At 41.3% G+C, this 27,656-nt stretch overlaps 1 protein-coding gene across 1 annotated transcript in view; it reads right to left on the bottom strand.

Annotated features, from left to right (window-relative positions):
- epha4b (eph receptor A4b) overlaps positions 1-27,656 on the bottom strand; it is an 81,876-nt gene that overhangs the window by 13,536 nt on the left and 40,684 nt on the right. The window contains exons 6-13 of the mRNA XM_075483651.1: positions 26,728-26,883; positions 23,914-24,249; positions 22,863-22,975; positions 20,797-20,959; positions 18,767-18,875; positions 6,311-6,378; positions 5,540-5,665; positions 5,064-5,249 (exon numbers count right to left, since the gene is read on the bottom strand). Of these exons, the coding sequence (XP_075339766.1) occupies positions 5,064-5,249; positions 5,540-5,665; positions 6,311-6,378; positions 18,767-18,875; positions 20,797-20,959; positions 22,863-22,975; positions 23,914-24,249; positions 26,728-26,883 (1,257 nt within the window). The remainder of the gene's footprint in view (positions 1-5,063; positions 5,250-5,539; positions 5,666-6,310; positions 6,379-18,766; positions 18,876-20,796; positions 20,960-22,862; positions 22,976-23,913; positions 24,250-26,727; positions 26,884-27,656) is intronic.

Genomic DNA, 27,656 nt, shown 5'->3' with positions numbered 1-27,656 from the left:
GTGTGTGTGTGTGAATGTGTGAATTGCTGTGTGTATGAATGTGATAGCGACCATGGACTGCACATAGGCTGGTTTTGTGTGAGTTGGTGTGAGTGTAAACGAAAGTGATAGACTCTGTATACATGTGGACAATCAAATTATGAGTAGCTATCTGTGTGTGTGCCAGTGGGCCACATTACTGCTTTATTGAATGAGGCGGCCCAAGGTACAAACGAGAAAATGAAATAACTGCCGTATTGATTAATGTTAAGGGTCTGAACTAAATGATACAAAGCTTTTAACAGAGGACAGATCTCTGTTCTGGGAAGGACCATGTGAGGTTGTGTGGGTGCGGAGAAACAGACAGACAGAAACTCAATAACCTTATCTTCTCTCCTCTCTTCACCTCTCCTCCTCCCTCTTTGCTCTATCATCTTCTTTCATTTCCTCACATTTGTCTATTTGCCATCTCTCCTCCTGTCCATCCGGCCCTCTTTCTGCACCACCCTCATTTATTCTCCATCCCAATCTTCTCTCGAGTCCTCTCTCTTCTATCCTATCTCATCCATCCATGCTCCTTTCTTTCCTACATCCCGGACCCGTTGTCACCTTTTTCCCCATCATGTCTCCTCTCCATTTGTCTGTGCAGTCCAATCTTCATGTCTGCTCGTGTGTTAAAAACATGAATACTTTCAAACACTCTGACAAAAAATATTGAAATGCTTATTGTCTGCCGCACAAAGACACACATTTAAAACTAATCACTAGTTTCTTCAAACAGAGGATGGGTGACAAATGTCGCCTTCCTGGTTTTAATAGTACCTTTGTAAAGCAGCCCTTTAATGTGTGTGTGTGTGTGTCAATATGTGCGTGTCAGATGAGATGGAGTTCTGTAATTGAGGATTTTCCAAATGAGCCGATTGTTGCAGTGATTGTAAAACACATAAAGGACGATGGATAAAATGAGGGACTGGGGAGATAAAAGGAAGATAAGGAGATGGAGGGGAGGGGGGGGGGCAGGGAGGAGGGGATGGGGGCAGATTGCTGCACTTTTCTGATGTGTAGAAAGACAGATAAAGAAAGGAGATCTATTTTTTTCCTGCGTTTTCTGCGTGTGGCGCTCTAATTAGCATGACAATGGCAACAATCAGGTGACAGACAGCCGAGTAGGTTATTAGAGTGGCACATGGCGGCAGCTGAAAGCTTATGAGGTTTTAAACAGAAAACAGCCACCCACAATGGCAGACACACACACACACACACGCACACTCACACACACACACACTCACACACACACACACACACACACACACACACACACACACACACACACACACACACACACACACACACACACACACACATACAGGAAAATGAATAAAACTAGGAAATGCAGGCAGTCTAGACATGCATTCATGCATAAAACCCAATACAAACACAACAGTGGAGAATTTCTAATGTCACTAACCCCATCGCAACAACAAGTTCCAAAATCTGTGAAAACACTATAACAACTTGGTAGACTATCATAATTAAATTATTCTTATATTTTATAGCACTATAGGAAGACAGTCTTCCTTGTAATTCTAAAGCAGTATTTACCACCAAAAACAGTCTATTGCAACTCTGTAAGATCACCAGAAAATGGGAACACAACCTGTAATTGCACTTAAAAAAAATCAAAAAGGATTTATTAATGTCTTGACTTGTTTTTGACTGAACGTATTGTAACATAGAATTGAAAAGCATTGAAGTGAAACAACAGCTGTCATTTGTAGGTCTCAAATGCATACTATGGCTGAAGGCACACCAAGGTAGTAAAAGAGTGTACAAAAGAGTGCCGTTTCCCACCCCTTTACCTCCATAAGAATACTCTGTTGCTTGTTATAGAAAACACTTGAGAATGACTTTTGCTCCAATATGGAAATGCTCATATTATATTTCCCCGAGGACGCTGTCATGGGTCATATTTAATGGTACAAGCAAACGGTCTATTTGGTCATCTCGATTGGACTTCTCATTGGAGCACCCATACAGTTAGTATTACTCTGCTAACATAACTGCCTAATCTAAATGAGTGCATTATGAAATTTGTTAACCAACAGGAAATTAAGCTGCAGTTATTGGGATTGTTCACCATTCAGTAAACTCATTCAGTAAGCTATTTTTCATCCTTCTTTCAGAGTTAATTTACGTTTCTTTGTTTTACTCAAACTAAACTAATTAACAAATCATCCTCGGATTTAACTTTGTTAACATGAGAATAAAACACCAAAAATGAGGTCACCAATGGCTTTAGAAAAGTTTGATCGGCATTGTTTGCTCTCTGTTTCACTGAGTAGATATTCAGGGGGACGATTTGTAATAAAAATGATCAGTATTTGGAATTGTGTTGCAGCACATTCATGAACATTTATTGTAGCATCTCACACTAACATCATACCACTATCTGACGAATAGATTTACAGTAGCATCAATCTTCCCATCCGACTCTTGGCAAAAAGGTGCCACCTGGTATTCCTTTTTCTCCTCTAAAACTATTCTTTATGAATTGTTCTCCTATCTTTACTGTCCTATAATATCGTCACAGCCGCTACTTTTATTGTGCACTACTACAGCTACTTTGACTTCTGCTGACGCTGCTCCTGCTTCTACCGCACTCCCAGTCCTACTTGAACAGATACGACTACAGATCTGTGTCTCCTTCTACTTACACCTACACAAACCAATCCAGCACACCTGAGTCCAGAGCAATCAGGGTCAGCCTGTCTGATTAGACTGAGGGCAGTGTGAAGGGACCAGCTGGTGCCAGAGAAAAAGGCCTGAAGGAATTATTGACCCATCTCAACTCTCACCCCCTCGCTCGCACAAACACACCCCGAGCTGTGACCTGTGAAATTACTGCTCCGCTAGTGAGATTTGTTTCTGTGGGGCTCTATCAGCTCCTCAATGTGCCGTGAAGACAGGTGGGAAGGGAGACAAAAAGAATCGCATTTAGACGGAGACAGACACTCATTCCAAAAAAATAGGGTCATAAACATAATCATTACATTCAAAGAACACAAGAGAGTAAAGACAGCTTTATTATACTTAAATAAATTGCTTGGTTATTTAGCTTTTTCTGCTGTCCCATTTGTGCTGCCACAAAATTTCAAGTACTTGATGGTAATTATTGAAGTTATTGTGGCATTTAAAAACAGAATTACTGAAAAGGAAGTGGCATAATTGCATGTCTACACGTCGCATGTCTCTCTCATATCTCAGAGAAAAAAAAGACGAAACAATAGGGAAGAAATGAATAAGAAATGCAGTGGAGTGTCATTCATAATGTGCACATCGCGGAATATTCATGAGGATAAAAACACATCAAATTAATGTAATGAATTATTGATATTCACCATAGACACATCTGCATATGCATTTGCTCTTTTGTTGCTGGCCTGGGTGCCACTGAGCACCGCTGTGTGATGGACCGAAAATCTGAGTGTGTGAGAGCGGGGAGCAAAAACAAGAGGTTTATTTGTCTGCCTGCGTGTTTAAAATTCAGTTTTTTTGTACTGCCTCTCAACTTCCCCCTTTTGTTTTGTCTGTATATCGCTCACAAGCATCTGCATAAAGACCGAGCAGCAGGAGTAGCACTGCAAAGAGACCTAATATCCGACTGCGCCCTCACTAAGCAGGCTGATCTCACAACGTTGGCTTTACTTGTAACTTGTAATGACTTGATATCTTTTTCAACCAAGCAAGAAGAAAATCAGGATTTGGTTTGGTCTAATCCTCTGTATTTGGTGAATCAGCAAATTGATTGAACATTTAATGAGATAAAACTCGATAAGGAGTTTGGTGGAGCATCTGAACAACTGAACTGTGATGAATGCTAGTCGCTGCTTTATGTTAGGTGTCAGAAAAGAAAAAGGCTGGAAACCACTGGTTTGATAGTGTAAAAAAATCATTATAATAAAAGAATCGAGCTGTCAATTAAATTAAAATGGAGTAGAAACTATAGTATTCACCTCTGAAATATATTGGAATGGCAGTATTCAGTACTTCCTCACTGGTTTCTCAAAATCGTCCTGAATTACAGTACTTGTGTGAATGTTCTTGGTTATTTTGTCATTTTCCACCCCTGTACAGAAGGTGGAGGTGGTGTCTTTATAAGCAACGTACGTCCTGGCCCACCTCTCGTAATAGCTTTGCGAAAACCCTGAACTAACAGGGGGATGATGGGAGTCACGTCATAAACAAAATTATCATTTTGATGATAAAGGTCGATCACGTGCAAGCTGTGCTGCTCATAATCACTAAATGTTTGACTTTTGCTACTTTGTACAATAGTCCTCATAACTACTGGGTCATAAAGGCAGGGATAGCTAGTTATAGAGTCTGGCTTCCTACCGCTTATTTTTTTGGTTCCTTCCAATTCTGTAAATCAGAGCTCCAGGGTATTGAGCCGGATTTGTGCGTTTAGCACGAGCACGGTCACCCAAAGAGGAAAAGATCTTTGTGTGTCTATATCATGTCCGCTCTCTGACACAGAAGGAGAATGACAAAGGGAGAGATATAAAATGAGAGAGTAAGAAGGGGAGACTGACTGCACCAGAGAGACAGCAAGAGAAAAAGAGGAAGAAACGGGGAGCGACTGAATGAGAAGATTAGATGGACACTGACTGAGAGAGAAAGCAGGAGTGTGAGATAGGGATTTGAAAGCAGAATGGATGGAGAGACCAGTGATAGCGAATCAGCTATCTTGTTGAACCAGGCCTGTGTCTGTCTCACCTGCATCAACACACACTCACTCTAATTGCCCAAACACAATCATGTGAAGTAAACAAGTGGCTGTTTGAGAGGTGGACAGTTGCATCTCGCGCACACTGCCATGTGTCACCGCTGTGTTACCATGGTAATGGAGCTTTTATCTGATGCAGGTCAGCTCTTATTTGCATCACCACCATCTCTCCACATACACTCACACACACGAAAGCCAATGAAGAGAAAAGTAAGGACACTGTAGTGTGATTTAACAAACAGATAATACAGCGAACAACGCGTGATAAAGTAAAAACAGTGGTTTTGTTTTTGCTCACATTTGGTGACAACACCCTCCAGCCTGATGATGTTTGGATGGTCAAACTGTCCCATGATGGAGGCCTCGGACAGGAAGTCCCTTCTCTGTTTGTCTGAGTATCCCGCCTTCAGGCTCTTGATGGCCACGTAGATCTCCCTCTTGCCCTGCACACGCAGCCGACCGCTGCACACCTCCCCAAACTCTCCTACACAAAAACAGACACACAAAAAATTAATAAAAAAAATTCAAAAGAGCCTGGGCAATCGGTGAATATGCGTACCCTCTATTTTGAGATTATAGAAGCTTTATAGGTCATCTTTATTGACTCTACACTGTGTTGATATCCATCCAGAACGCATATATCATACATCTACTCATGTATCAAGAATGATTTACTTTCACACGTGCAGATTTACAGACAGAAATATGGGGAGAACTGGGCTTGTCTAACTTTTTTCAATAAAGTCATTTTCTGCTGTTTTACTGCCAACTCACCAGCTCCAATAACTCTCTCGATCCGAATGTTGGAAGCATCTATCTCTTTGGCAAAGTCTCGGACAGCCTGGTTGGGGTCTTCATATGTGTGAGGATGGATGTAAGTCCTGCTGCCTGGGAGCTTCACTGCATGAGTGGGAAAATGTCGAAATGCGAGAATTAAATGAATGTATACACTTCCCCTATAAGTGTTGGGAGAAGATCATCCTAACTTGGGTATACGATATCAGATTAACATCAGAAAGTTCTTCTCATTATTACGGTAGTCAGTGTGTTACTCGGACACTTGTGTGGTGTGAGCTCATAATGAAATGGGAGCTGAAGCCGGGGGTGGGGGGGTGCTTTTATCAGGTGGCAAAACAAATAATTGCATAACGATGCGCATAACTACTCTGTTAGCAATGGTGCTAAAACAAGTCATAATTTTAACAGGAACCCATAAGGAGTGTCACTCTCCCAGGAAACATTTGTGCGAGAAACTGGAGCAATGTGTTTTATTCAGCTGAGAATTCTGCAAATATACACTGTTGCCGTATGTTATGCAATTCTAAAATATAGCAAGCAAAGTATGCCTGTTTTATGTGAACAAACCAACCCTGAATTTCATGGTGTTGCACTTCGGATTATCTCTCCCAGTCTGTTGTTTCCGGCCATAAATAAAGTCAACAACATGATTGATGGCAGGTGCGTGAAGAGTCTGTTTTTATGATAAATGTCTCACAGAAAATGTTTAATTTGTGTCTGTGAGTATGCACGGGTTTGCATCTTTACCTCGGCCATGTTGGAATTGCATCTTCTCTTCATCGGGGTCCTGCTTGGCTTTGATGTATCCACAATGCCTGAACAAAAGAAATGTACAGCCCTATCAGGATGTTGTACTGATGTTGTGTCTGAACCTACGAGACGCACAAAGTAATGACAGTTCTTCTTCCATAAAGCTGCGTAGGCTTCCCCATCGCTTTAATCCCTGTTTTTGTGGAACGCATCTGTTTGCAATATCAAAACTGAGAGATTTCCATGAAAACTCCCAGACTATGCCCTGCCAACAGCTGTCTACATATGTCAACAACTAGATAATTCCTTTGTCTCTACGTAGTATTTGACAAGCCTGGAGGAGAAAAAAAAACTACTGTCATATTTTCATTTTTCTCCGCATCTACCAGTCAATCCTGCACTGAGCTGTTATGCCTGAGGTTTCGTAAATGTCACAGATTAATGCTCTGAGTCACTCATATTTACCCATCTATGGACCCTGGTCATAAAACACACACACACTATGCACTTTCTCACCTCCCTCTGCACACTGGTATGCACCCTGCGGTGTGGGTCAGCTCAACGATCAATGCAAAATATTGACAAATTGATCAACTCAATCCAGCTGCGGTAAAGCGTTAGTTAGTTTCTTGTTACAGACCTCATAGGGGGATTTATGCCAGGACGTGTGTCTGTGTAAGTTTCTGACGATATAGTTGCTCTACTATGTTGGGACAGTGTCTCAAAAACACTGTTTAAGAGCCCTTATCGCTTATAACACTGTCTCTGAGATTTACTGCTCTGCCTCAGTTCAGCAAAAAACATCAAATATAAAAGCACTAACGTATAAAGTTTACCAGCCTCAACATAAATGCTACAGCCTCTCCTCTCCTCTCTTTCTGATAAAAAGAAGAGGTTGTATGGTTTGTAATGCCATTAGTGAATGCCTGCAGAAGTCATTTAGAGTTTTTGTCTGTTTTGATTATTCTATATTTCTGTAATTTATTTATGTATTTGGAGCCACAGAGGACTAGCTTATGGTCCCCACTCCTTCTACAGGTATAGCAGCATCCACTCAGTATGTCTGTCCATCAAGAAGATAAATTGAGTTGGGCTCAGGGCCAACAGCGACTGGGAATCTGCGGCACAGATGGTACGTGATTTAAGAAAGCAACGGAGAGGACAGAAAGGAGTAAGAAAGCAAAAGCAACAGTGAGCGAAGATTTGATAAAGAAAAAGGCCGGAGAAAAAGATGAAGTCAAAACTAATAAAAGAAAAGAATCCTAAGTGGAGAGGAGACCGGGTAATGCTCTATGACTACGAATGAGACAGACCAACAAAACTAAGGAAATGTAGGGTTTTGTTATGCTCAGTATATGTATTGTTTAATCCTTGTATTCAATATACACGGCTAAATGCATACTATAACCCAGACATCAATCAACTGACTTGGGAATACACACACACAGGCACACGTGAATAGGAGCAGAGACTGGTTGGTGGTATTTGATGATAAAGAGGAGGGGGCCTCATTGTTCCTAAGCAGAGGGTGTTGGGTCCCACCTGGTTATCAGCTGAGCTCTAGCTAGTCAAACACCAAGGGACCATCATTATCCCCTTGACTCTCACTCACATATACTCAGTGCTTAGGGGCATGTGTTTAAAACATATGGGGAACGGGGACATGGGTGACACCTCTGCTCCAACTTTGTGAATCCCCCAGGGATGCACTGACACACCCACACACACACGCTTACATGTGCATGTTCTGCGAAACCCAAGTCGGTTCCACGTTCCCATCACTGCTGGAGGTGTTTTTGTGTTAGTATGTGTTTCTCAGTGACTGCGTATATATGTGTGTCTGATGGGAAATGAACACATTTCCATAGTAATTACAGAGCAACTCATTCCTCCTCTCCAGTTAGAAGTGTCATGAGTCATTAGCGCTGCAGTCTTAAACATGGCAGAAAAGCTGACATGGCTGCAGCTTTTGTTTCCCTCGACAGCTGTGTCTGAATATATGTGTTTGAAACAGATATTCAATACCTTCAACTGAATGCTGCTGACCTCCAGTTCATCTGTTAAAGACACTAGAATTGGACTCAGGAGGACAATGTGGAGGCCATTTTCTGACACCAAGGGTATTTATTTTCCTATTTTTTATCCTTGATTGTTCACATATGAAACCATTATAGAAAATTGCACGATGGAAACGATATACTTTCTCATTTGCATTTATCCCAGCTTTAAACACTTTGGCTATCCATTCAGTGAAAGGTATATCAAGGTCTTATAAATCTGATTTCTATTTACTTCGTTTTGTTCTTTTTCTTTTCTTAGGACATTTAGTGAATTTGTTTATTCAAAGCATAAAGAAAGGTTTAAAAATTAAAGCAATGTTTTTTTTACATTATAGTTACTCATAAAACCATTTTTCATACACTTGTGGAGCACATTTAAAGTAATCCTTCCAAAAGAAGCAAAACAGAAATGTGAAGACATGCTTCCTTTAATTGATAGGAAGTTAATGAACTAGGTGGTGTAGTGTTGCCAGAGTGTTGAGGTTTAGGCTTCACGGGCAGCTGTTCTTCGGTAGAAGTAGTCATCCTAACTGTAAGCAAACCTTAAGGGAGGAACAACAACTAGAAGGACATCCATAAGAGGAAAATGGAGAGAGCTCCTTTTTGGGAATAGCTTTCATCTCTGGGAAAATCTGGTATATTATATGGAATCTGTGAAGACTCTGTTCCAGTATGCTTATTTTTTGTTAGTTCCGACTGGAAATGACTGCTAAGTCTTTTTTATTTTATTGTCACATAGTCAGGCGCAATATGCAAAGTTATTTTCATTCCTCTTAATTTGCATTAAGTTATATTTCAAACGGGCAAAAAATATCTCAAGTGACTGTTATTTTAAGAATTATGCTTAATAATTCTTTAAAAAATGCTTTAATCTATTTCTACTAATTTCACTTGCATTTTCTTAACATCTACCAAAAGAAAATGAAAAATGACAATGGAAACCTATAATTCCAATATCACACACCTAAATGTATCTCAAAGTGCCATAATTGGTTCACTTCTCTTAAATGAGCCAAAGAAGGGGCGTCGAATATTGCAGGGAATCAGATGTCGGCACAACACAGGCTGGTTATATGGCAGATTCTAAAAACACAGTCACTGCAAAACTGTGAGCCTCTTTGGATTTGTAATTTTTCAGCTTATGTAAAAGGCATCAACTTAGTCCAAAAACACAGTTTGCAATGTGCAGAAATCTCATAGGTGGTACTACATATAAGGTGTCTGTCTCTTGCTCTGTCCTCTCAGCCTAAAGCTGCACTTGAGGCTTCAAAGCAGCAGTTCACAAATCAGTGTGACATCACAGAGATAACATCCACTTCCTATTTTACAATCTATGTTTTTTTTTTTCATTAAAAAAGTATTTATTTTGTTTTTTGGCCAGCTATTGATAGAACATTTAAAGTGTCCTGATCTGAGGCAAAGGAGAGCCCTTCTCCTTTTCTACCAGCTGCTTCTCTCTCCTGCTGTCCCGCAGCGTGACATGAACACCAGCAGTCACAGGGGGAGGAATCATTGCTCCACTTAGCTGACATCCTACTCCACTACCTTTGCATGCTCTGCAAGAAATACACATGTCCCACATGTTTGGCTGTACATCCATCCTCACTTAAAGTACACAGTCCTGCACTAATCACACAAAAACACACACATTAATACACTCCTTTAACACTATCACAGCCCGGCTCTCACTTTTTTCTCTACCTCTCTGTTCCACTTCAGCGAGGACAACAGGCTATCCCTGTCCTCCAAAGCCACACACTCCGCATTTGCATATCAATTTACTTTTTAATATAATACTCTGTCACTCGAGACCCATTTGTCATTCCCGGCAAGCCCCCATCCATATATTATTGTCACTGTTGCCCCTCCTCCATTTTATTTCTATTCCTCTGCCTTGCTGCTGTTTATCTCTCTCAATTTCTTCTTTAAGTAAAAACATTCGATTGTTCAAAAAACTATGTATATATATATATATATATATATGTATATATATATATATATATATATATATATATATATATATATATATATATATATGTATATATATATATATATATATATATATATATATATGTATATATATATATATATATATATATATATATATATATATATGTTTTCTCTGAACAGGTTCTGTCCTCTAGCCTCTATGTGGCTGTGCTGTTTTTTGTTTTTTTTTTCTTCAAAGAAAGAAACGGTTGACAGGAGTAGCTGGAAAGAGGAGTAAAGGGAGAGCAAGGAGATGGAGAAAGAGAGCGCTGACAGGCAAGAATGCACAATGGGGGTCCGAGCCTGCATATCAACTAACAAGCAATCAGATGGAGGGAAAGCACGAGGAGAGGCGGGGAGGCAGCCATAGGATGAGAAACTCCAAGGTTAACATAAGGGATGCAGACAGAAAGAGAGGTGAGGCCGTGTTTGTGCTTCAACAATGAGAACTGAGGGTAAAGTGGAGGAAAAAGAAGAGAAAGCACGAGGGGGAAAAGAGCCGAACAGGAAAAGCAACAAAGAAAAGAGATGTTAAATCTTAATAATGGGGAAGAGTGAAACAAAGAAGGATGGAGAAGTCAAGTACAGGCTGCGTGGATCGAGAATTAACAAGGACAGAGGGCAAGTACAGCATAATCAGTACATAACTCAGCCCTGAAGGGAAATGGGAGAAAGAGATAGGAGATAAGTGAGATAGAAGCACAAGTGAAAATGAAGAGTATCAGGCAACAGTGTCACTGCAAAACATGTTGAAAGAACGAGCAATTGCATCTATCTTTAGGGCTCAACTAACCCACTACTTAACAGTAAATTGAGGAAAATGAAACCAGTCAGTGAACCAGAATTTAAGTGACACTTTGATTAACTCCACCTCATAGAATACAACATTCACTCATTGTTCGTAGCCACTTGCTTCTGCCTGAGATAACAAGAAGCTGTTGGATCCCACCCCAGCATACGCTGCCCTGAAACCAAGGAAACACCTTGGGCTGGATGCCAGTCAATCATAAGACCAGCACTAGACTCATTTAAAAAGACAATTTGGAGTATTTAATCGACTTGACACTTGGAGGAAACCAGAGCCGTCCAAGGTCAACCACGTGAACATGAGGGGAATACTGAACATCAGTGTGTCTGTCAGGTGATAACTCTATGAATTTAACGCATTATGGTCACTTCTTCGAAAATTTTAAATTTTTAAACAAACACAGCCAGAAGAGTTAATTCTTGTTTGAAGACTAGTGAGATGTCTTTCCTGAAGTCATCATGGACCACGTCTGACCCACACAGGCCTGTCTCTGAGCTAAACTTTAAACTGTATTTGTTTTACACATGTGACACGTGCACATTTTACATTTTTTATCATCTTGGAAAAAATTAAATATACAGGCAACAATTTTGTGTGATACTTTTTTAATATATTTTATCATCTATTGACTCATTTTTTGGGGGGCTAAAAGAAATGCCAGTCTGGCAAATGTTACAATGAAAGCCCCGCTCCTCTTTCTAATCTCGTCTGTAATATACCAGCTCTTCATTTACTGGTCTGTTGGCCTCAGGCTCCATGGCTGCTTCCATTTCTCCCTCAGCCTGGCTCCACTAATGCAAAAGAGACACAACATGTCCATCTCTGAGTTTTGCTGACTTGTAAGTCCTCTGATTATTAAAACGAGCACTGAGTGTTTCCGTTGTTATTTTACTGTGCTGCTTTTCCTAAAGCCTGAAGGTGCAATGCAGAGGTGAGAGAATGTCCACTCTCACATGTCAGACGCGCAGTCATCACATTGCACGAAAAGTAAAATTCTCTCACGTGCAGTTCATTAAGCTGTAACGATCCGCAGTGCGTAAAATGATAAATTGAACTCTGTAAAAGTGAATGGTATAACTTCAAAGAGAATTTGGAGGTTGAAGGATGTGGGGAAGAGACGGGGACAGCAGAAAAAAGCAAGACAGAGGAGAAATAAGTGGAAATCAGAGGGCAGAGGAAAAAAAGGAGAAATGGGAAAACATAAAGATGACTGGGGAAGAAACAGAAAGGGAGGCAAAGGGGAGATCAAACAAAGGGAGACTTTTTCAAGGCAGAGTGAAAAGCTCGATTCTGCATGTCAGGCAGAGAAAGGCAAAAGAAAGAGGGAGGTAAATATGGATGGTGGGATAACCTTGAAACAAAGTTAGACAGCAGACAGACTTTGAAAAAGTATAAAGAGGTGGACCAAATATGAGCAGAGTTTTGTGTGGATGGCGATGTGTTGTAACTTTTCCTTTCCGTTCTCCTCCTTGCCCCTGTCTCCTCTTTTCCCCTGTGCTCTTACCTCCTTCTCTCCTTTCCTCTCCTTTTGTCACCTCTAATCTCGTCTCTTCTCCCCTCTTTCATTTCCTGTCTCTCCACATTATTTTCCCACCGCTAATCAGAACGACGAGAAAAATGAAATCAGTAAATCATTAGTCACCCCTCCAGCATGACACAATGGAATGACACATTTATCCTACTTTCTCCATCACTCCCTCCTCACACACACACCCTGCTGTGGCTAGCTGCTCCCATCATTACTCATGATAATGGTGATTCCATTTAATATCAAGCCATTAAATAAAAAATAATTACTGGGAATGAAATCAATGGATTAAAGTCACACTCATTATCTCAGAGCAAAATTAAGCTTCCTTCATCACCTGAAAAACAAAGTGCATTCACTGCCTGGGTGCTAATAAACAAAGGAGCTTATAAAAAGCCGAATGTGGATAATCAAGAGTCCAAACGGCATGAAAAAAAACAAAACAAAACAAAACAAACTCTCACAAAAAGACTGGCCGATCTAAGTGAATGTTCAGGAACTGAGGTGAGTAAGATTTCTTCTTCTGGTCTTCTCCCCTCTCCGTCTTGGGCGTGTCTGGCACCGGCTCAGCACTTTCTGACCACAGTATAAAAAGATTTACTCTGCTCGGGCTAATTATTAGAAAGGGGAAATGATTAGCTGAAGAGTTATGACTAATAAATCTGTCCATGTTTCATTAACACCCTGTTTGGAAGCATTTCATTTCAAAGCCTCTCATTAAAGAGAGTGGTAATGGAAGGAAAGGAAAAGGTGGAGATGGGGTAGGAGCTGTGCTGCGGTAATTGGTGTAATGTAGCAGAATTTTTAACAACCTGATGAAAGGTCAAATGCGATAGGGTGGAAGGAGGCAGAGAAAAGCATGTCATCTGCATCATTAATTGAAGTGTACCTTCATATTTGCAAACAGATCTGTGTGCGGAGTGTGAAACTAACTAATTTCCCTAATGATGCTACTACACCGACGCAACTTGATTAGGTCAAGATCGTAAATGCGCATTTGTGTTTGTATGTCTGACAAATATATTCAAATGTATTATAAACTTTAACATCATGAACAAAAACAGTTTGATTTTGTAGGATGTTTATAAGCGATGAGTTTAGTCCTGCTGCAGCTTCTGGTCATTTGCACAGGGCCCGTGTGAAACATTTCTACACCTGCAGCTGTTTTAACTGCTCTGTTTCTTAGCTACTCTCTCGGCAAACTGCAGACAAAGCTGTGTTTGGCTACACCCTGCAGCTTAGCTGCAATATTTGAAAGCACCATCGTCCAGGCAAGCACACACAAATCTGCCTAATGACATTACACACGTCTCACCATCGTTACGTATATGCACAAAAACCACCTCGTACTGGCCTGTTTTTTTTTAGACTTGAATAAACAGAATCTTTTGGCTGCCAAGTCATTACTGCTGCCATCATCAAGCAAACAAACCAATGCTACCCACAGGGAAAGGCATCCATCCATCCATCCATCCATTATCTATACCGCTGAATCCGTCGATCGGGTCGCGGGCGGGCTGGAGCCTATCCCAGCGGTCAATGGGCGAGAGGCAGGGTACACCCTGGACAGGCCGCCAGTCCATCGCAGGGCCACATAGAGACAAACGAGACAAACAACCATGCACGCTCACACTCACTCCTAAGGACAATTTAGAGATGCCAATCAACCTAACATGCATGATATTTTGGACAGTGGGAGGAAGCCGGAGTACCCGGAGAGAACCCACGCATACACGGGGAGAACATGCAAACTCCACACAGAAAGGCCCCAGCTGGGTGTTGAACCTGGAACCTTCTTGCTGTGAGGCGACGGTGCTAACCACCACACCACCGTGCAGCCCCAGGGAAAGGCATTGGCTTGTTTTTTTTTTTTTTTATCTTCACCAAATTCACTGCGAGTATCATTTGGCAATCATACTTCTTTTACTTGGGCCCTTGTTTCTTTTCTGTCATTCCTTTAAAATTTTTTTATTGCATCCAAACTGAAAAACCTTTAGAATATTTTCTTTCCCGCTTTTGGTGTTTTTCATTTCAGTTCCTCACATCGTCTTTGAAATTCAAACAAGCAAACAAACACACACACTTTCTGAAGCTGTTTTAAACTCAATTAGTGTTGTAGCTATTCAGTTTCTCTCAAGTCTCTTTTTCTGGCTGCCTCTTAACGCTGCTCTCTACTCTCTAAGCGGCCTGTTTTCAGTAGCACACGCTTCCCTGTTTTTTTCATCCTCCCTCTCCTCTTTTGTGTCTTGAAGTTTTCAAGAATAACCCTTGGCTGTACAACAGATGCTGTGGAGGTGTAAAAAGGTTCATCGTATAAACATACATGCACATAAACAAGGTATGGTGATTAAGTCTCTCTGTAAGAGGAACTGAGAAGCCCGTCTGCCATGATGCGCAGCATTTAAACAGCTCACTTTTCTTTCTTTTCTCTCTCCTCATCACCTTGAATTTTTGCAGACTCTATACTGAGCTAAACAGTAAGATGTTGGCATCTAGCTTTCTGTTTGAGCTCATCTTACTGGAAAAATAAATTATAACTATGAGAAGAAGAACCTTAAAGTATTAAATGGATTATTTGTATCAGATTTGAAGCAACTTTCTTTCTCACATTGTGCTCTTGAACCCTTGCAAGATTTCTGCTACTATGACAACATACAGTATAAAGGCCGACTTTCAAACACAAAAGAGATAGAGCAGCTTAAACAAAAAAAAACACAGGCACCATGTAGAACCCATTCACACTGACTTCTCACCAAAACTCCCACATTAAAAAACACGAAGATAGAAAAACACACAGGGGTCTGGCATGTATCCAAAGCCTGCAGCTATTCAGAAAGGGAGATGTTTGTAAGGCTGGTGATCATTAGGATGCAGACAAATCTGGGCCCCGAACATGCGCACACAAAAAAACCAAAAATACTGGGAGGCAGAAGCTGTAACATGTTTAACAAGGAGTGAGAGAAAGTGAGGACCGAAGGGGAGAATGCTTTCTGAGTGAAAGGCCATCTGCTGAATCCATGACTATGCCAGTTGCTTGCTAGCGCCCCATCGTTTGCACCTGCCAGCCTGCCAAAGCACCCTCAGGAGGACAAAAGCACAAACTTCACACACAAACACACTTGCACGCATAAACTCGCCGAGCAATAATGGCACGCACACAGCAATAACTGGTGTGATTTGTCAGCGGCATGCTGTGTCTGAGGAGCTTTGGGTGTTTTTTCATGTTTTCCCTCCTGCGGTAACAATAGCATAACAGCACTTTATTAAATGAGAACAGGAGAGAACAGAATAGCCTGCAAATCAGGCCGTTTATGAGGCATAGCTGTTCAGTACGTTGCCAGCAAAGGCTGCAGGAACAGTATATGTGCCTGAGTGGGTTATGTGAGAAAAAGAGACTGTGTGGGCATGCATTTTCTGTCATAAGAACCTTCAACCATGCTGTGCTAAATGTGATCAGGATTGTGGATTCAATAGTGGGAAACAAGTATAAAAACCTCAGCACTTCTATCCAATTTAATGATTATTTAAACAGCTGGCATTTAGGGAGAGAGAGAAAAGGGGGTGTAATAAATGTCTGGCTGAAAATCAATTAAAACCTGGCTGACTCTCAATGTCAATTTCAGTTTAATCATTGTCCACATTGAGCTGGTTGCAGCGAATGCATCAGATTGTCAATACATTCATCCAAATGTAAATTTCAAGAGAAGAAGAGGAAATGAAAGCCGGAGAGCGAAAAAGATGGGGCAAAATGTGGAGAAAAGCAGCAGCAGAGAGGGGGAAATGAGAGCGGGGAGTGAAAAAGAATTTGAGTGACAGATAAGATGGAAAAGATGAAAAAAAAGGGGATGTATGGACAACACAAGAGGAGATTAGTTTTAGATTTTCTCTCAATTCCTCAGAAGCCTCAAGGATGACAGTCCTATTGCACCTAACAGTGCAATCGCCCACCCATCATCTCTCCGTACGCTTCCTCCTCCTCTTTCAAACACACTTGCAATCCAGCTTTTCATCTTTCGCTTCTTGCACCTCTCTCTTCTTTACCCTTGCTCTCCTCCTCCCTCCATCAATCTCCTTTTTCTCTCCATCTCTCTTAAGCCTCCGCCTCTTTCTCTCTATCTTTCGCACCATCTGAAAATGTGGTTCTCTTGTGGCACCAACGTACTTCTGATGTACCTTCTCCCCCCTCTCTTCAGCAGTCTGCCAATCCCACTGCCTATCTAATATGTTTATTCTCCACTTGTGTTTCTCCTTTACCTCGCTTCCGTCCATCTTTCTGCCCCCCTGAGCACTATCTCTCTCCCTGTTGTCTGTCTAGTGATGCAGCTTTGATCCTCACTTCATTTCCCAGTCACAAACACGGTACACACTCCACCTAGCTGCGCATACACACTTTTTGACATATGTACAGATGAGGTTTAATAGAAAGCAATATTCAACACCGCTTCCTCCCGAGCGTCCACACCTCTCATCGTAAGAGAAATAAGCACAGAGAAAGAGAGGAAGAGGACGAGGGAGACCTGGAATTGATGGCAGAGCATCGACCCCTCTGTAAAACCTAGTTAACACCTCCCCAGCCTGTGAAACCTGATTAGTCGAGTGTGAGTGTGTGTTTGTGTCATCATGTGCGTTCATAACACAAAATGTTTAACGGGTTGTTTTTCTTCTTAGATGGACAACCCCATAATCCCCCTCTGATTAAAAACATGTGGATGTGTTCCTGTTCACGTGCCGTGAGTGTGTGTGTGTGTGTGCACAACACTGGGGAGACTTTGCTGATTACATCCCCTCTAGTCAATGGTGAATAGAGCACTCAGGCTGATAAGCAATCACCTGAATCAATACTAACGTTTTTAGTCAGTGTACATAAGTATGAGCATGTTTGCATGTATGTGGGGGGGGTGTTCCTAAAATGTGGCTAATCTTGTTAAAACTCTCAAAGGATAAACATTTGGTTACAGGTATGGAAAATCGCAGATGCCTGTCATCTCTTTTGTCCTTTCCCCGCGTTCTCCAAAAAGAGCCTTTACCTAACCCGGATCCTTTCATCTTCGCCCCTTGCACCAGTCGGTGTTCTTTTATTTCCCTCTCTACCTCTCATCTCCTTCTCCTCTTTGGCCTTCATTGAGACGAAGCATTGATGGCCATCTAACCTTCAAAGAGAGTGACCATAGAGAGTCCACGGCGTTCACATTCAGAGTAACACAACCTTTGTTCAGACTTCTGCAGCTGTGTAAATGTCAGAGATGGATGCCCTAACTTTTTCACACTCACATATAATCCCTCAGAGAGAGACAGAGTGATGGGGACAGACTGTCTTAAACACACATGAATGCATTTGAATATCACCTGATAGGCTTATTACATATGGGTGCTCTTTAACTGAACTTATGAGCCTTGATGGTTTAAAAGCTTGCGAACTAAACATGTCGTCATGACACTAGAAATTGGTCAGACCAATGCCAATGCCAGACTTTTTTCATTTGAAACTGAAACTTCAAAGCTGGACTAACATGCCCGGATAATGTAGTCAGGAGTTGAATCCCTCCTCAACACATGCAGCAAAGTTCCATCTCTTTGCATTGTTTTATAAAAAAAAAGACATCTTAATGTGTCAGACATTGAAAAGCAGCCCAATAAAACTGGGTGTCGACTGGCGGTCGCTTAAAGCAATTCCAGACAGTGACTTTACTCTGATAAAATCCCTGTTTTATAGTTTTCTTGTGAGATGCATCAGCGTGTGAGATGGACTCGAGCTAACATGGAGTGCTCCTGTTTACCTTAACAAAAAGTATGGGAGAAAGTGCAATATTGTGGATCTTGGATGTGTTTTCAATCATTCCTGGGACAACATCAAAGATGTTTGACACAGAGGAACCCTCGGAAGAGGAATACTAATGTATGAGATACTTGATCTTAGACTCTTTCTCTTATAGTTTTGGTCTTTCCATAGGATTAAATACGGTAACAAAAAAAACAGATATGCACAGGCCTCTGCTTCAAAATCACTTTACTATTTAGACACAAGGACACAAACACTGCTTGTAGCGCCAGTCATATGTTGGCCCTACCTTCCGCTGACAACAAAGCAGGTCACCAGGAAGATGAGAAGAGCGATTCCCCCTGCGATGGACACAGCCAGAATGGTGGACTGGTTGGGGTCCCCAATGGCCAAGACATCTACAGCATAGAAAAAGCGAACACAGTGTTTTATTAAAGCAAGCAGAAATGAGGATGGAATGAAGTCGAGGCTGTTTTCTGTAGGAGGAAAATGATAGGAGAAAAGATTAAGGGAGGCTGGGAGTTAAAAAGACAGCAAGTGAGACAGCAAATGTGGCGGGGGAAAGATGGAGAGAGCATGAAATATGATAGCAATAGAAAAGGGATAAAAGACAGAGGCTGAAGGAGGGGAAAAAGAGAGCAGCAAGCCAACACAAGAGAGAGAGGGTGGCGGATGGAATAGTAAGTAAGGCCCCTTGATGAAAAGCGCTCTCCCTCTCTGCATCGTCTATGAGAGTATGAGAGTGGACGTGAAAGCCATTCCCGTTCGGCTGCGCTGTCCAAATGGATATGTTAACATTACACATAACAAGGCTACCGCCGAGAACTTTCTGCAAAGATGCATCGATTTTTACGCCACACCAATCGAGCCATTACTCAAAACAAATACCCCATTTATCTGGCTTAGCTGAGCACGAGTGGACCAGTGTGTCTGTGTGTGCACTGTATATATGAATATGTATATGTGTGTGTGTGTGTGTGTGTGTGTGTTGAGGAGGCAAATTAATACTCCAAGGCAGGCACAGATAGGCATTGATCTCCCATTACAATTGCTGGTACACACAGACATTTCATAAACACACGGGAATGATTGATCTGATGAAGTAACTTTGATTTGATTTTTACAAGATCAGATGCATACAAGATTCTTGCATTTTACAGTGCTTAACTTGGATGTGAACCTGTTGTGTGAGGTCTCACCAACAGCTTAGTTTACCAGAGATACAAATGCAGTGTACTGAGGCATATCAAGGTGATGATATTTGTTGCAGCACACGCGCAGAAATCATGCTCTAAAGTACTGTCATTGACAATTGAATGATTTGCAGGTTAATATGTTCCTTTTGTGAGCCGCACAATCAACCTATAGTGCATTGCTATATATTTACTGATTCATTCCACCCTGCCTTTCTGTCTGGGAATCAATGATCGCTTTGAGAAGCTCATTAAGGGGCGTCTAAAGCAGAAAACACTCGAGCACACAATGAACCGATAATGAAGGTGGATGACAGCTAACAAAGGAGAAACTGATGCGTGGCAGAGAGTTTGACAACATTTTCATTGAGAATCGACATAGTAAACTGAGAGTCATGTGTGTGGATTGGTCTCACTGGCTTAGAATTCTGTTCTGCTTTGATCCTAATTCAAGTGGGCAGTCAGCGTTACGTACGGAAGTTTAGATTAATACAAAGAATGGCTACAAAATGCCTTCTTTTGGAATTTGTGCTGACTTTTCTTAGCATAAAACTCCTCCCACCCCTTGGTTTTTGCTCCAGTGATCTGTGTGAATTAAGATCTCCAATCCAGAGATGCATTTCTTTCCTCCCTTGTCAAACTGAGTTGTCCTCTTTGTACCTGATAAGTATCCCAGGATACTTTGAAGCCACTGGTTCACATACGCAGACAACAACCTGTGAGGCTGCCTTGGTGTCTCTAACAGCAGAACTGAAGAGGCCATTTGGATGAAAGTGAGCTATATTACAACCAACTAGTGGATTGATTTAAACCGTGAGGGATGAATCAGTTTCTTAACACTCTTTATTTGAGATGGCAGCAGATTTTGCTCTGCTTTAATCTTTGTCCTACATGGCCCACACTTTTCGTTTGGATATATGGTGTTAACACTGGATTGCTTTTGAAGGACCAGAATTGATCAACTCTAAATGCAGCTTCGGCCAGTGCCTCCAATTTCTAGCTAAAAACCACAGGGAAATTTAAAATAGAAGACAACAGATGAAAAAGTAACAAAACAGCTGGGGAAAGGAAAATTGGCATTTCTAATTCATTACGAGTGAACAAATATCATTATTTTTCCCTTTACCCTCGTGGCTGGTTTCCAGCTCAATCTCTCCACCGTAGCTGCCGTAGCCCCCATCGGTTCGAGCTCTGACCCTGAACACGTAGGTGGTCCCTGGCTTCAGCCCGTCCACTGTCATCATGTTGGAGCGAGTCTTCAAAACTGTGTAGTTCTGCTCCCTCTGGTTCTGAAGTGGAGAGGAGAAAATGAAATACTAAGTGAATAATATTAACTGTCAGAGTAGTAAAGTAATTGTGGGTAAGAAAAAAAAAAAAGGGTCGGAAGATATGAAAACTGGAAAGAGTTTTATGCGGAGCGATGAGCCGTGGTATCGAGAGAGACAGTGAAAATAGGAAAAGCGGAAAATAATAGAAACCTCAAATTGTTGAATTTAAATGTCTTCAGGCGCCAAAAAACACCTCACTAAGTTTTCATTTGTTCATCACTGGACCATTTGCTCGCATTTGTGCATGAACATCTGTCAAGTCCCAGATCTTATCCTCACTACACTCTGGGGCAATATGTGGTTACTAGTCCCGCTTCACTTCGTTCTTCGACTACCTTGTGGGTGTGCGCGCGCCCCTTTGATATGTGCAAATGTGTGTGTCGCAGGATGAATACAGAATAAGTATGTCTGTCAGTAAGCTCATTCCCTGCAGAGAGGTTGATACTCTACCTAATGGAAGACACTACACAAAACAGATTAATGCTATTTTACTGTTAATGCATGCTGACACACACACACACACACACACACACACACACACACACTCCCAGTCTTAATTTCATCACCTTGGCTGTGTTTTACAAGGTTTGTTCGACAGATGTGTGGTTAATTAGCTGGATGTGAGCGGTAGAGGTGATGTGAGGAATAAGGTCGTGGAAACAGAGAGATAGAGACATGTTTGTGATGAGCAAGTCATTAGAGACATGCCCTTAGGCTAAACCCATATCCTGCCAGCATGTAGAGGGAGCACAAGAGTTAAAGATACACTCCAGTGATCCTGTGTTGCACCTAAAGGAATACTTATTTTGATAGCTCTTTTGGGAGAAACATTTCTTTTTATAAAATCCATCACAAAAGAAGATTTATACGCTATATATATGCTACTACCAACACCTCTGTTTTACACAGCAAAACTACTGGTATCTTATAACATTAAATGTGATATTTTCAAGTATAAATATGAAGTGTTAGGTCCTTTTATATGACAGGTCCTATACGCCACCTATAGCCCACTATCTTTACGAACAATATAGCTGTTCATAAAGTTACTTTAAGGCTGAGTGTTTCCTGTTGCATCCTGATGTAAACTGAACACACATCAAGTAAAACTGATTGGCCAAGGTGGGCGGTGCCCGCTCAGGTTCGTTGAGCTGACCAATCTGGGTAGATTTGAGAACAAAGTTATCATCTGTCAGACTTGAAGCAAATGTTGAAGTGCATGAAAGTGCAAAACTAATGACTGTCTCTACATGCTGGCTCCAAAACATTAGGCTCCAGTAGACTCCCATTCTCACGTCAATGTCTCTCATGAACGACAAATTCAATCATTTCTTCCGCAACAAGTCATTATGGTGTCATTGGCTAGATTTACTCCTTCTGATCAGTGTGATGATGGTCCTTGCAGAAAAAAATCCACAGTTTAAAAGGGATTACTCTCAATCCCTCATATCACTCTCTGGTTCCATCTTGTCCAGATACGGTCACTTCTAGTTCCAAAAAGATCGAAATGGTGACTGAAAAACAACCAGCCAGTTACAAAGGCTAAAGCCAATTATTTATAGCGTGTGGTTTTTACAGGGAAATCATAATAAGCACATATAAATGGCATGGAGAAATCTCACAGTATACATAGCAAATTGCAAACAACCCAACTGAATAACCCCTTGCCTTACCTTCCAAGCAAAGTGGCCACGGGACCCCCGTCAGCAGGTACATTTTTATTTCCTGGTTCGTAGCAAGTGGCAAAAATGCTGCATGGTACAGTACTCATAATGCAAACTGATAACATTTTAATGCCTCTCCTTTGTAAAACCCCAGACTTGGAGTGCCTCTCAGAACTAGCGTTTGCATGCGTCTCTCTCACCTTTTCGTAGTAGATGACCTCATACTCCACTATTGCTCCATTGGGTCTCTCTGGACCCTGCCAGGCCAAAGTCACACTGTCCTTGCTCCGCCTTTCCTTCAACACCACACTCACTATGATAAAAAAGAACAACAGGAAAAAAAGGTCAACAACGAAGAGAAGGTAAAATTCAAAAATATGGGAAAAAAGCTTGAAAAGAGACAGAGAGCAGACAGAAGGGGTGAATAGGGGGGGTTCAGATTTCCTAAACTGCTTTCATGTGAAGACCCATTTTGCAATCTGAATGTCATGTCATTTTGCTAATGAGACAGCCTACAAGGTGTTATGTACAGTACACATGTGTGACATGCACGTGTGTGGTGTGTGATCTTCCTATCAACAGTGTCAAAACCAAAAACCCACAACTTCCTGCAGTTTCCCATATTGGGACACATGTCTGCGTGGTTTGATGCCGTGTGTTTGCTTGTGTATGAATACATTTGCGTGTGTGTGGGTGTGTGTGTAATACAGTCTATAGTTGTAAATAGCATGTGCAGTTCATAATGAGGTTAACACACTCCTACATCCCTTTCACTTTCCTCCTACCAGGTATTACACATATCAGTAGTATGGGGCCTATTAGTCATCGCCAGCCAGTCATACACACCGCTCTTCCACAAAATTTCTCACGGTCCCACACTGTGACAGAGGCGTATGATTATAGATCTGCGTGCATTATAGATCTCACGGCAGCAAATTTGAAGTTCTCATGTCAAAGCTTGATATACTTCAGTAAGAGAAATAGACTTTCTCATACTGACTTTCACATTCTAGTTCATCCTGATGAATAAGTTCTTCCTCAAGAGGATTTTATCAGTCTTTACAAGTAGATATATCTGAAATCCTGTCTTTTTTAAGTGTTTATTTCCATTGAAACCCTGAAATATTCAGCCATGTGAAGAATTATATTGTGAAAGAGCTTTCTGTGTCAAAAAAAACTGCGGTTTTGACATTTGTAATAAGATTGTGAGAATTAGAGGACCATAACTGCAGTGCACGTCTACATTCTCACCTGTCTGTGACGTTGTGACATTTATTACTACTGTTCCCCTCGGTGTTGGGCTTAAGTCTGACACTCCATTCTGGCTCTCTATGGTGAAGCTGTAGTTGGAGTCTGGCTGTAAGTCAGTGATCAACACAGTGGCTGACGAGAGGCCGAACTGTCTGGGAACAAAATGGATGCTGCTTCCACACGGTGTGCACTTCTTGCCATCGCCGGAGCACTTCCTGCAGTGGAGGCTGTAGGTGATGTCCCCTCTGCCCCCCGTGTCTCTGGGCGGTGACCACTCCAAGGTTACGCAGGTCTCATTCACTGTCGAAATGGGGTTCTCTGGAGCAGATGGAGGACCTGACGAAAGATGAAGATATGAATTTGGTACAATTTTTACAACATCTTTTTATCTTGTAGTGGTCATATATCCCTCACGGATGCCATAGATTTAAATGGTGTAAAACTAAATAGATTATAATCGGAAGAGTAAGATTGTCATATGTGTCCAACTGTACAGTCTAAAACAAGCCTGTACCAGCTGAGAAACATGGTAACTAACAAGGCTGCGGTCTGTTCACTAATGATCCGTGTGCATTCTTTCAGTGTTCACTGTCTAAATTAATTGTGGTTTTTATAAAAAAGAAAAAGAAAAAAAAGAACACTTATTGAATTAAAAACAAATTAACTGACCCCAGTCAGGAAGTGGACGTTTAGGACTCAATTAATTAATAGCTGTGGAATGGACAGATATTAAAAGAGTCTGGCTATGTAACAGCATGGAAATATTTCATTATATTACATTTCCACATTTAAGTGAATTTATAGAATTCATATGATGTTGAATTGCAAAGTAATACATCCTTTTGAGTCAGGTGCAGTTTGTTTATTTTATACATCTATATACAAAAGGCAAATAAATGAATTAGAAATTGGATTTATTTGAAAACCAATGGCTAGGTCTTCTGACCACGTGTATGTGGGTTGAGACTGTGTTAATCATTTGGAGGTCACACAAATACAACCCCCTGCAATGGTGAAAAGTGTTACACTATGAAACAAGTTTTAACTGTGGCAATGTATGAGCTTGCAGTTATTTTGTATATTGTCACAGCAAGCAAGTCACACAAATGTAGCAAATACACCAATTAATCTTATTATATTGGCTCAACACAGTGCCAAAGCCCTGTGGAGCCTTCTGCTTTTATGACCTGCTGAATTAAGACAAAGGTCCAAGGGTGTTATTGACTCTCTAATTTGCTGTTTTGACTGGGAGGAGGTAAAAATGACAGTTTCTGTTTCTATAATATAATCCTGGCTATTAAAATTGCCCAGACTGTTTTATTTGTTCATTTTGTCCTTACGTTTATAGAGCTGTTATTGACTGAATCTGAGGATGTTTTTTAGCGTTTAAAGAGAAATGGTCTCGTTTATATGGTTTATATGGTTTATAGGTTCGAAATTTAAGAAAATTCCAGCACATCACTGAGGCAATGCCGTTCGTGTTGCAAAGGAACTACTACACAGCACAGCATGGTGCAGGTATCCCAACCATATGGAAATTTTACAGTGGATGACCATTTCACTTGACATCTCATCAGGTTCTGAATGAACAGTGAGCCCCAGGGGGCCACCAGTGGAGCTTGGGACTTTCCTGATTAGTCTTTCCAGTAGCAAGCCTCACTGAGGTGTGTGTGTGTGTGTGTGTGTGTGTGTGTGGGGGGGGGGGGGGCGAGGCGATGAGGGGCAATGGAGCATGGGGGATGGAGGGCATGCTGGGTATAATTGAGGCTGTCGGTCATAAATCTGCCAAAAGGCTGTGGAGCTAATTCTGTCTCTTTTTTCCATCCCCCCTCTTTCTTTGGCTAAGCTTAACTGTCCATCATCACTGTTGCTACTGATCTGCCTTTTATGACATTTAGATTATATGGCTCCGATAGACCACTGTTTCCCCCACTCTTCTATTCTTTGCCCGGGTCTTAAGTGTCATTCTTCGTGTCTTTATGACTAATTCTTTCACCTTTTCTCCTTATTTTCTCATTTTTTTCCCACCCCCCATCCTCCAGGAGAGCATGTGTGTGCGTGTATGTGTTTCCATACATATTTGAACAAACCGTTACTCATTTCCACCTGATAACACTTGTCACATCTCACCTGCTACCACGATTAATGAGTGTAATCTACCATAACCTGATAATGGGTTTGGGTATGCGTGTGCATGCCTGTGTGTGTTCCTCTATATTTCTTTTGTTCCATCCCTCTAACCATACCCAACATGCCACTGTCCTTTCCCTCCTCCACACTCCTACTTCCATCTAAATCCTTTGCTTTGTGTCCCTCTCATACGCTCCATTGTCCCTCCTCTTAGTTTCTCTTCTCCTCAATCTCTTTTCATGAGGATGTTGCCCAATCCCTCTGGCTATTTGTTTGTGTGTGTGAGAGAGAGAGAGGCAGACAAAGAATTACAAATATCATCAGCTTTCTACCAGAGTATCATCCGTATCAGTGTCTCATCTGAGGAATTCATTGGCTGCAACCACCTACCTAATAGCAGTGGTTGTATGTGTGTGCGGCGTAAATGAACAGCAGCAGAAGAAGAGGAAGGTGTGTGGGAATAAGTAATACATATAGGACAAATTAATAACAGGAAAGCAGCCATGCAGTGTAAAGTCTAATAGGAGTACATTATTACCCCTACTGAATTAAATACAGTCCATTCATTTGAAAACATAAAAGGTATAAACAGTTAATATTTCACAACAGTGAACAAAGAGAATGTCGTGACTGTGACGGCTAATAACTTTTTTTGAGCTTTTTGCTAGTTTTTGCATCACTCACGTGTGCATGCCATCGAGCGTGGGTCGGTCTCAGCGCGGTAGAAACCTTTCTCACAGATGCACTCGAAGGCTTGTTCCTGCGGGGACGAGCTGTGAGGAGGACATTTGGTGCAGTAGGCATCTGTGGCCGAAGCTTTGTAAGTTCCAGGTCTGCACGCTGCAACAGAAAAACAGAAAGAAGAATTAGATAATGTGCCCACACAAAAACCCATTATACACACACAGTGTTTATTAACCATAAAGCTCTCGTCTCGTAAAAAGATGTTTGCACTTCATTGCCATGGCAGCTATACAGTACATGCTTGAAAGCATCAAAACTCCAATAACACGTTTAATATAAAGTACGACTTTAACAGCCCATTGAAATTTTGTTTGTCATGTTGTAAATGTTTTTGCAGTGTTGTTTGATGTCCGTGTTGAAAGCTATGAGGCAGGATGTATTAGGCTCGGAGTGGAATGATCCCTTTTTACTGCAAATATTGCTTCTGGTGTTTATGCAGTAGTTGTAGTTCTGCCAGAAATCCCCACTACCACAAATGCCTTTAAAGGACAATTCTAGTTTATTACAACTTGGGCCCTCATTTTGTTGAGTTGGCTGTAATTTCTCTCAGTTACTATAAATTGCTTCCTCTGGAGCATTTGCAAAGCTCTTTAAATGTATATAAAACATTTCGAAAAGGCAGTCGAGTGAGATGGGATCTGAGCAATCAGATCAAAAACAGAGGCCTTAAACAAACCCACAGTTTTGCCAAACTTTCCACAAAGAAGGCAACTGGAAGAATAGTTCGACAAATTGCCAATTATTATATGCTTTCTCTTTCTCAGGATCGTAGACATCCCAAGTGCATTTACTTTACCTTACCTTGGGCTGTTTGATAGAATGATAAAACAGAGGATGAGTTTGCATAAACTATAATTATCCTTCAAGTT

The sequence above is a fragment of the Odontesthes bonariensis genome, chromosome 14, assembly GCF_027942865.1.
Source record: "Odontesthes bonariensis isolate fOdoBon6 chromosome 14, fOdoBon6.hap1, whole genome shotgun sequence".
NCBI lineage: Eukaryota > Metazoa > Chordata > Actinopteri > Atheriniformes > Atherinopsidae > Odontesthes > Odontesthes bonariensis.
Note: the sequence above shows the minus strand (reverse complement) of the source record. Positions and strands in the feature narration are given on the sequence as shown.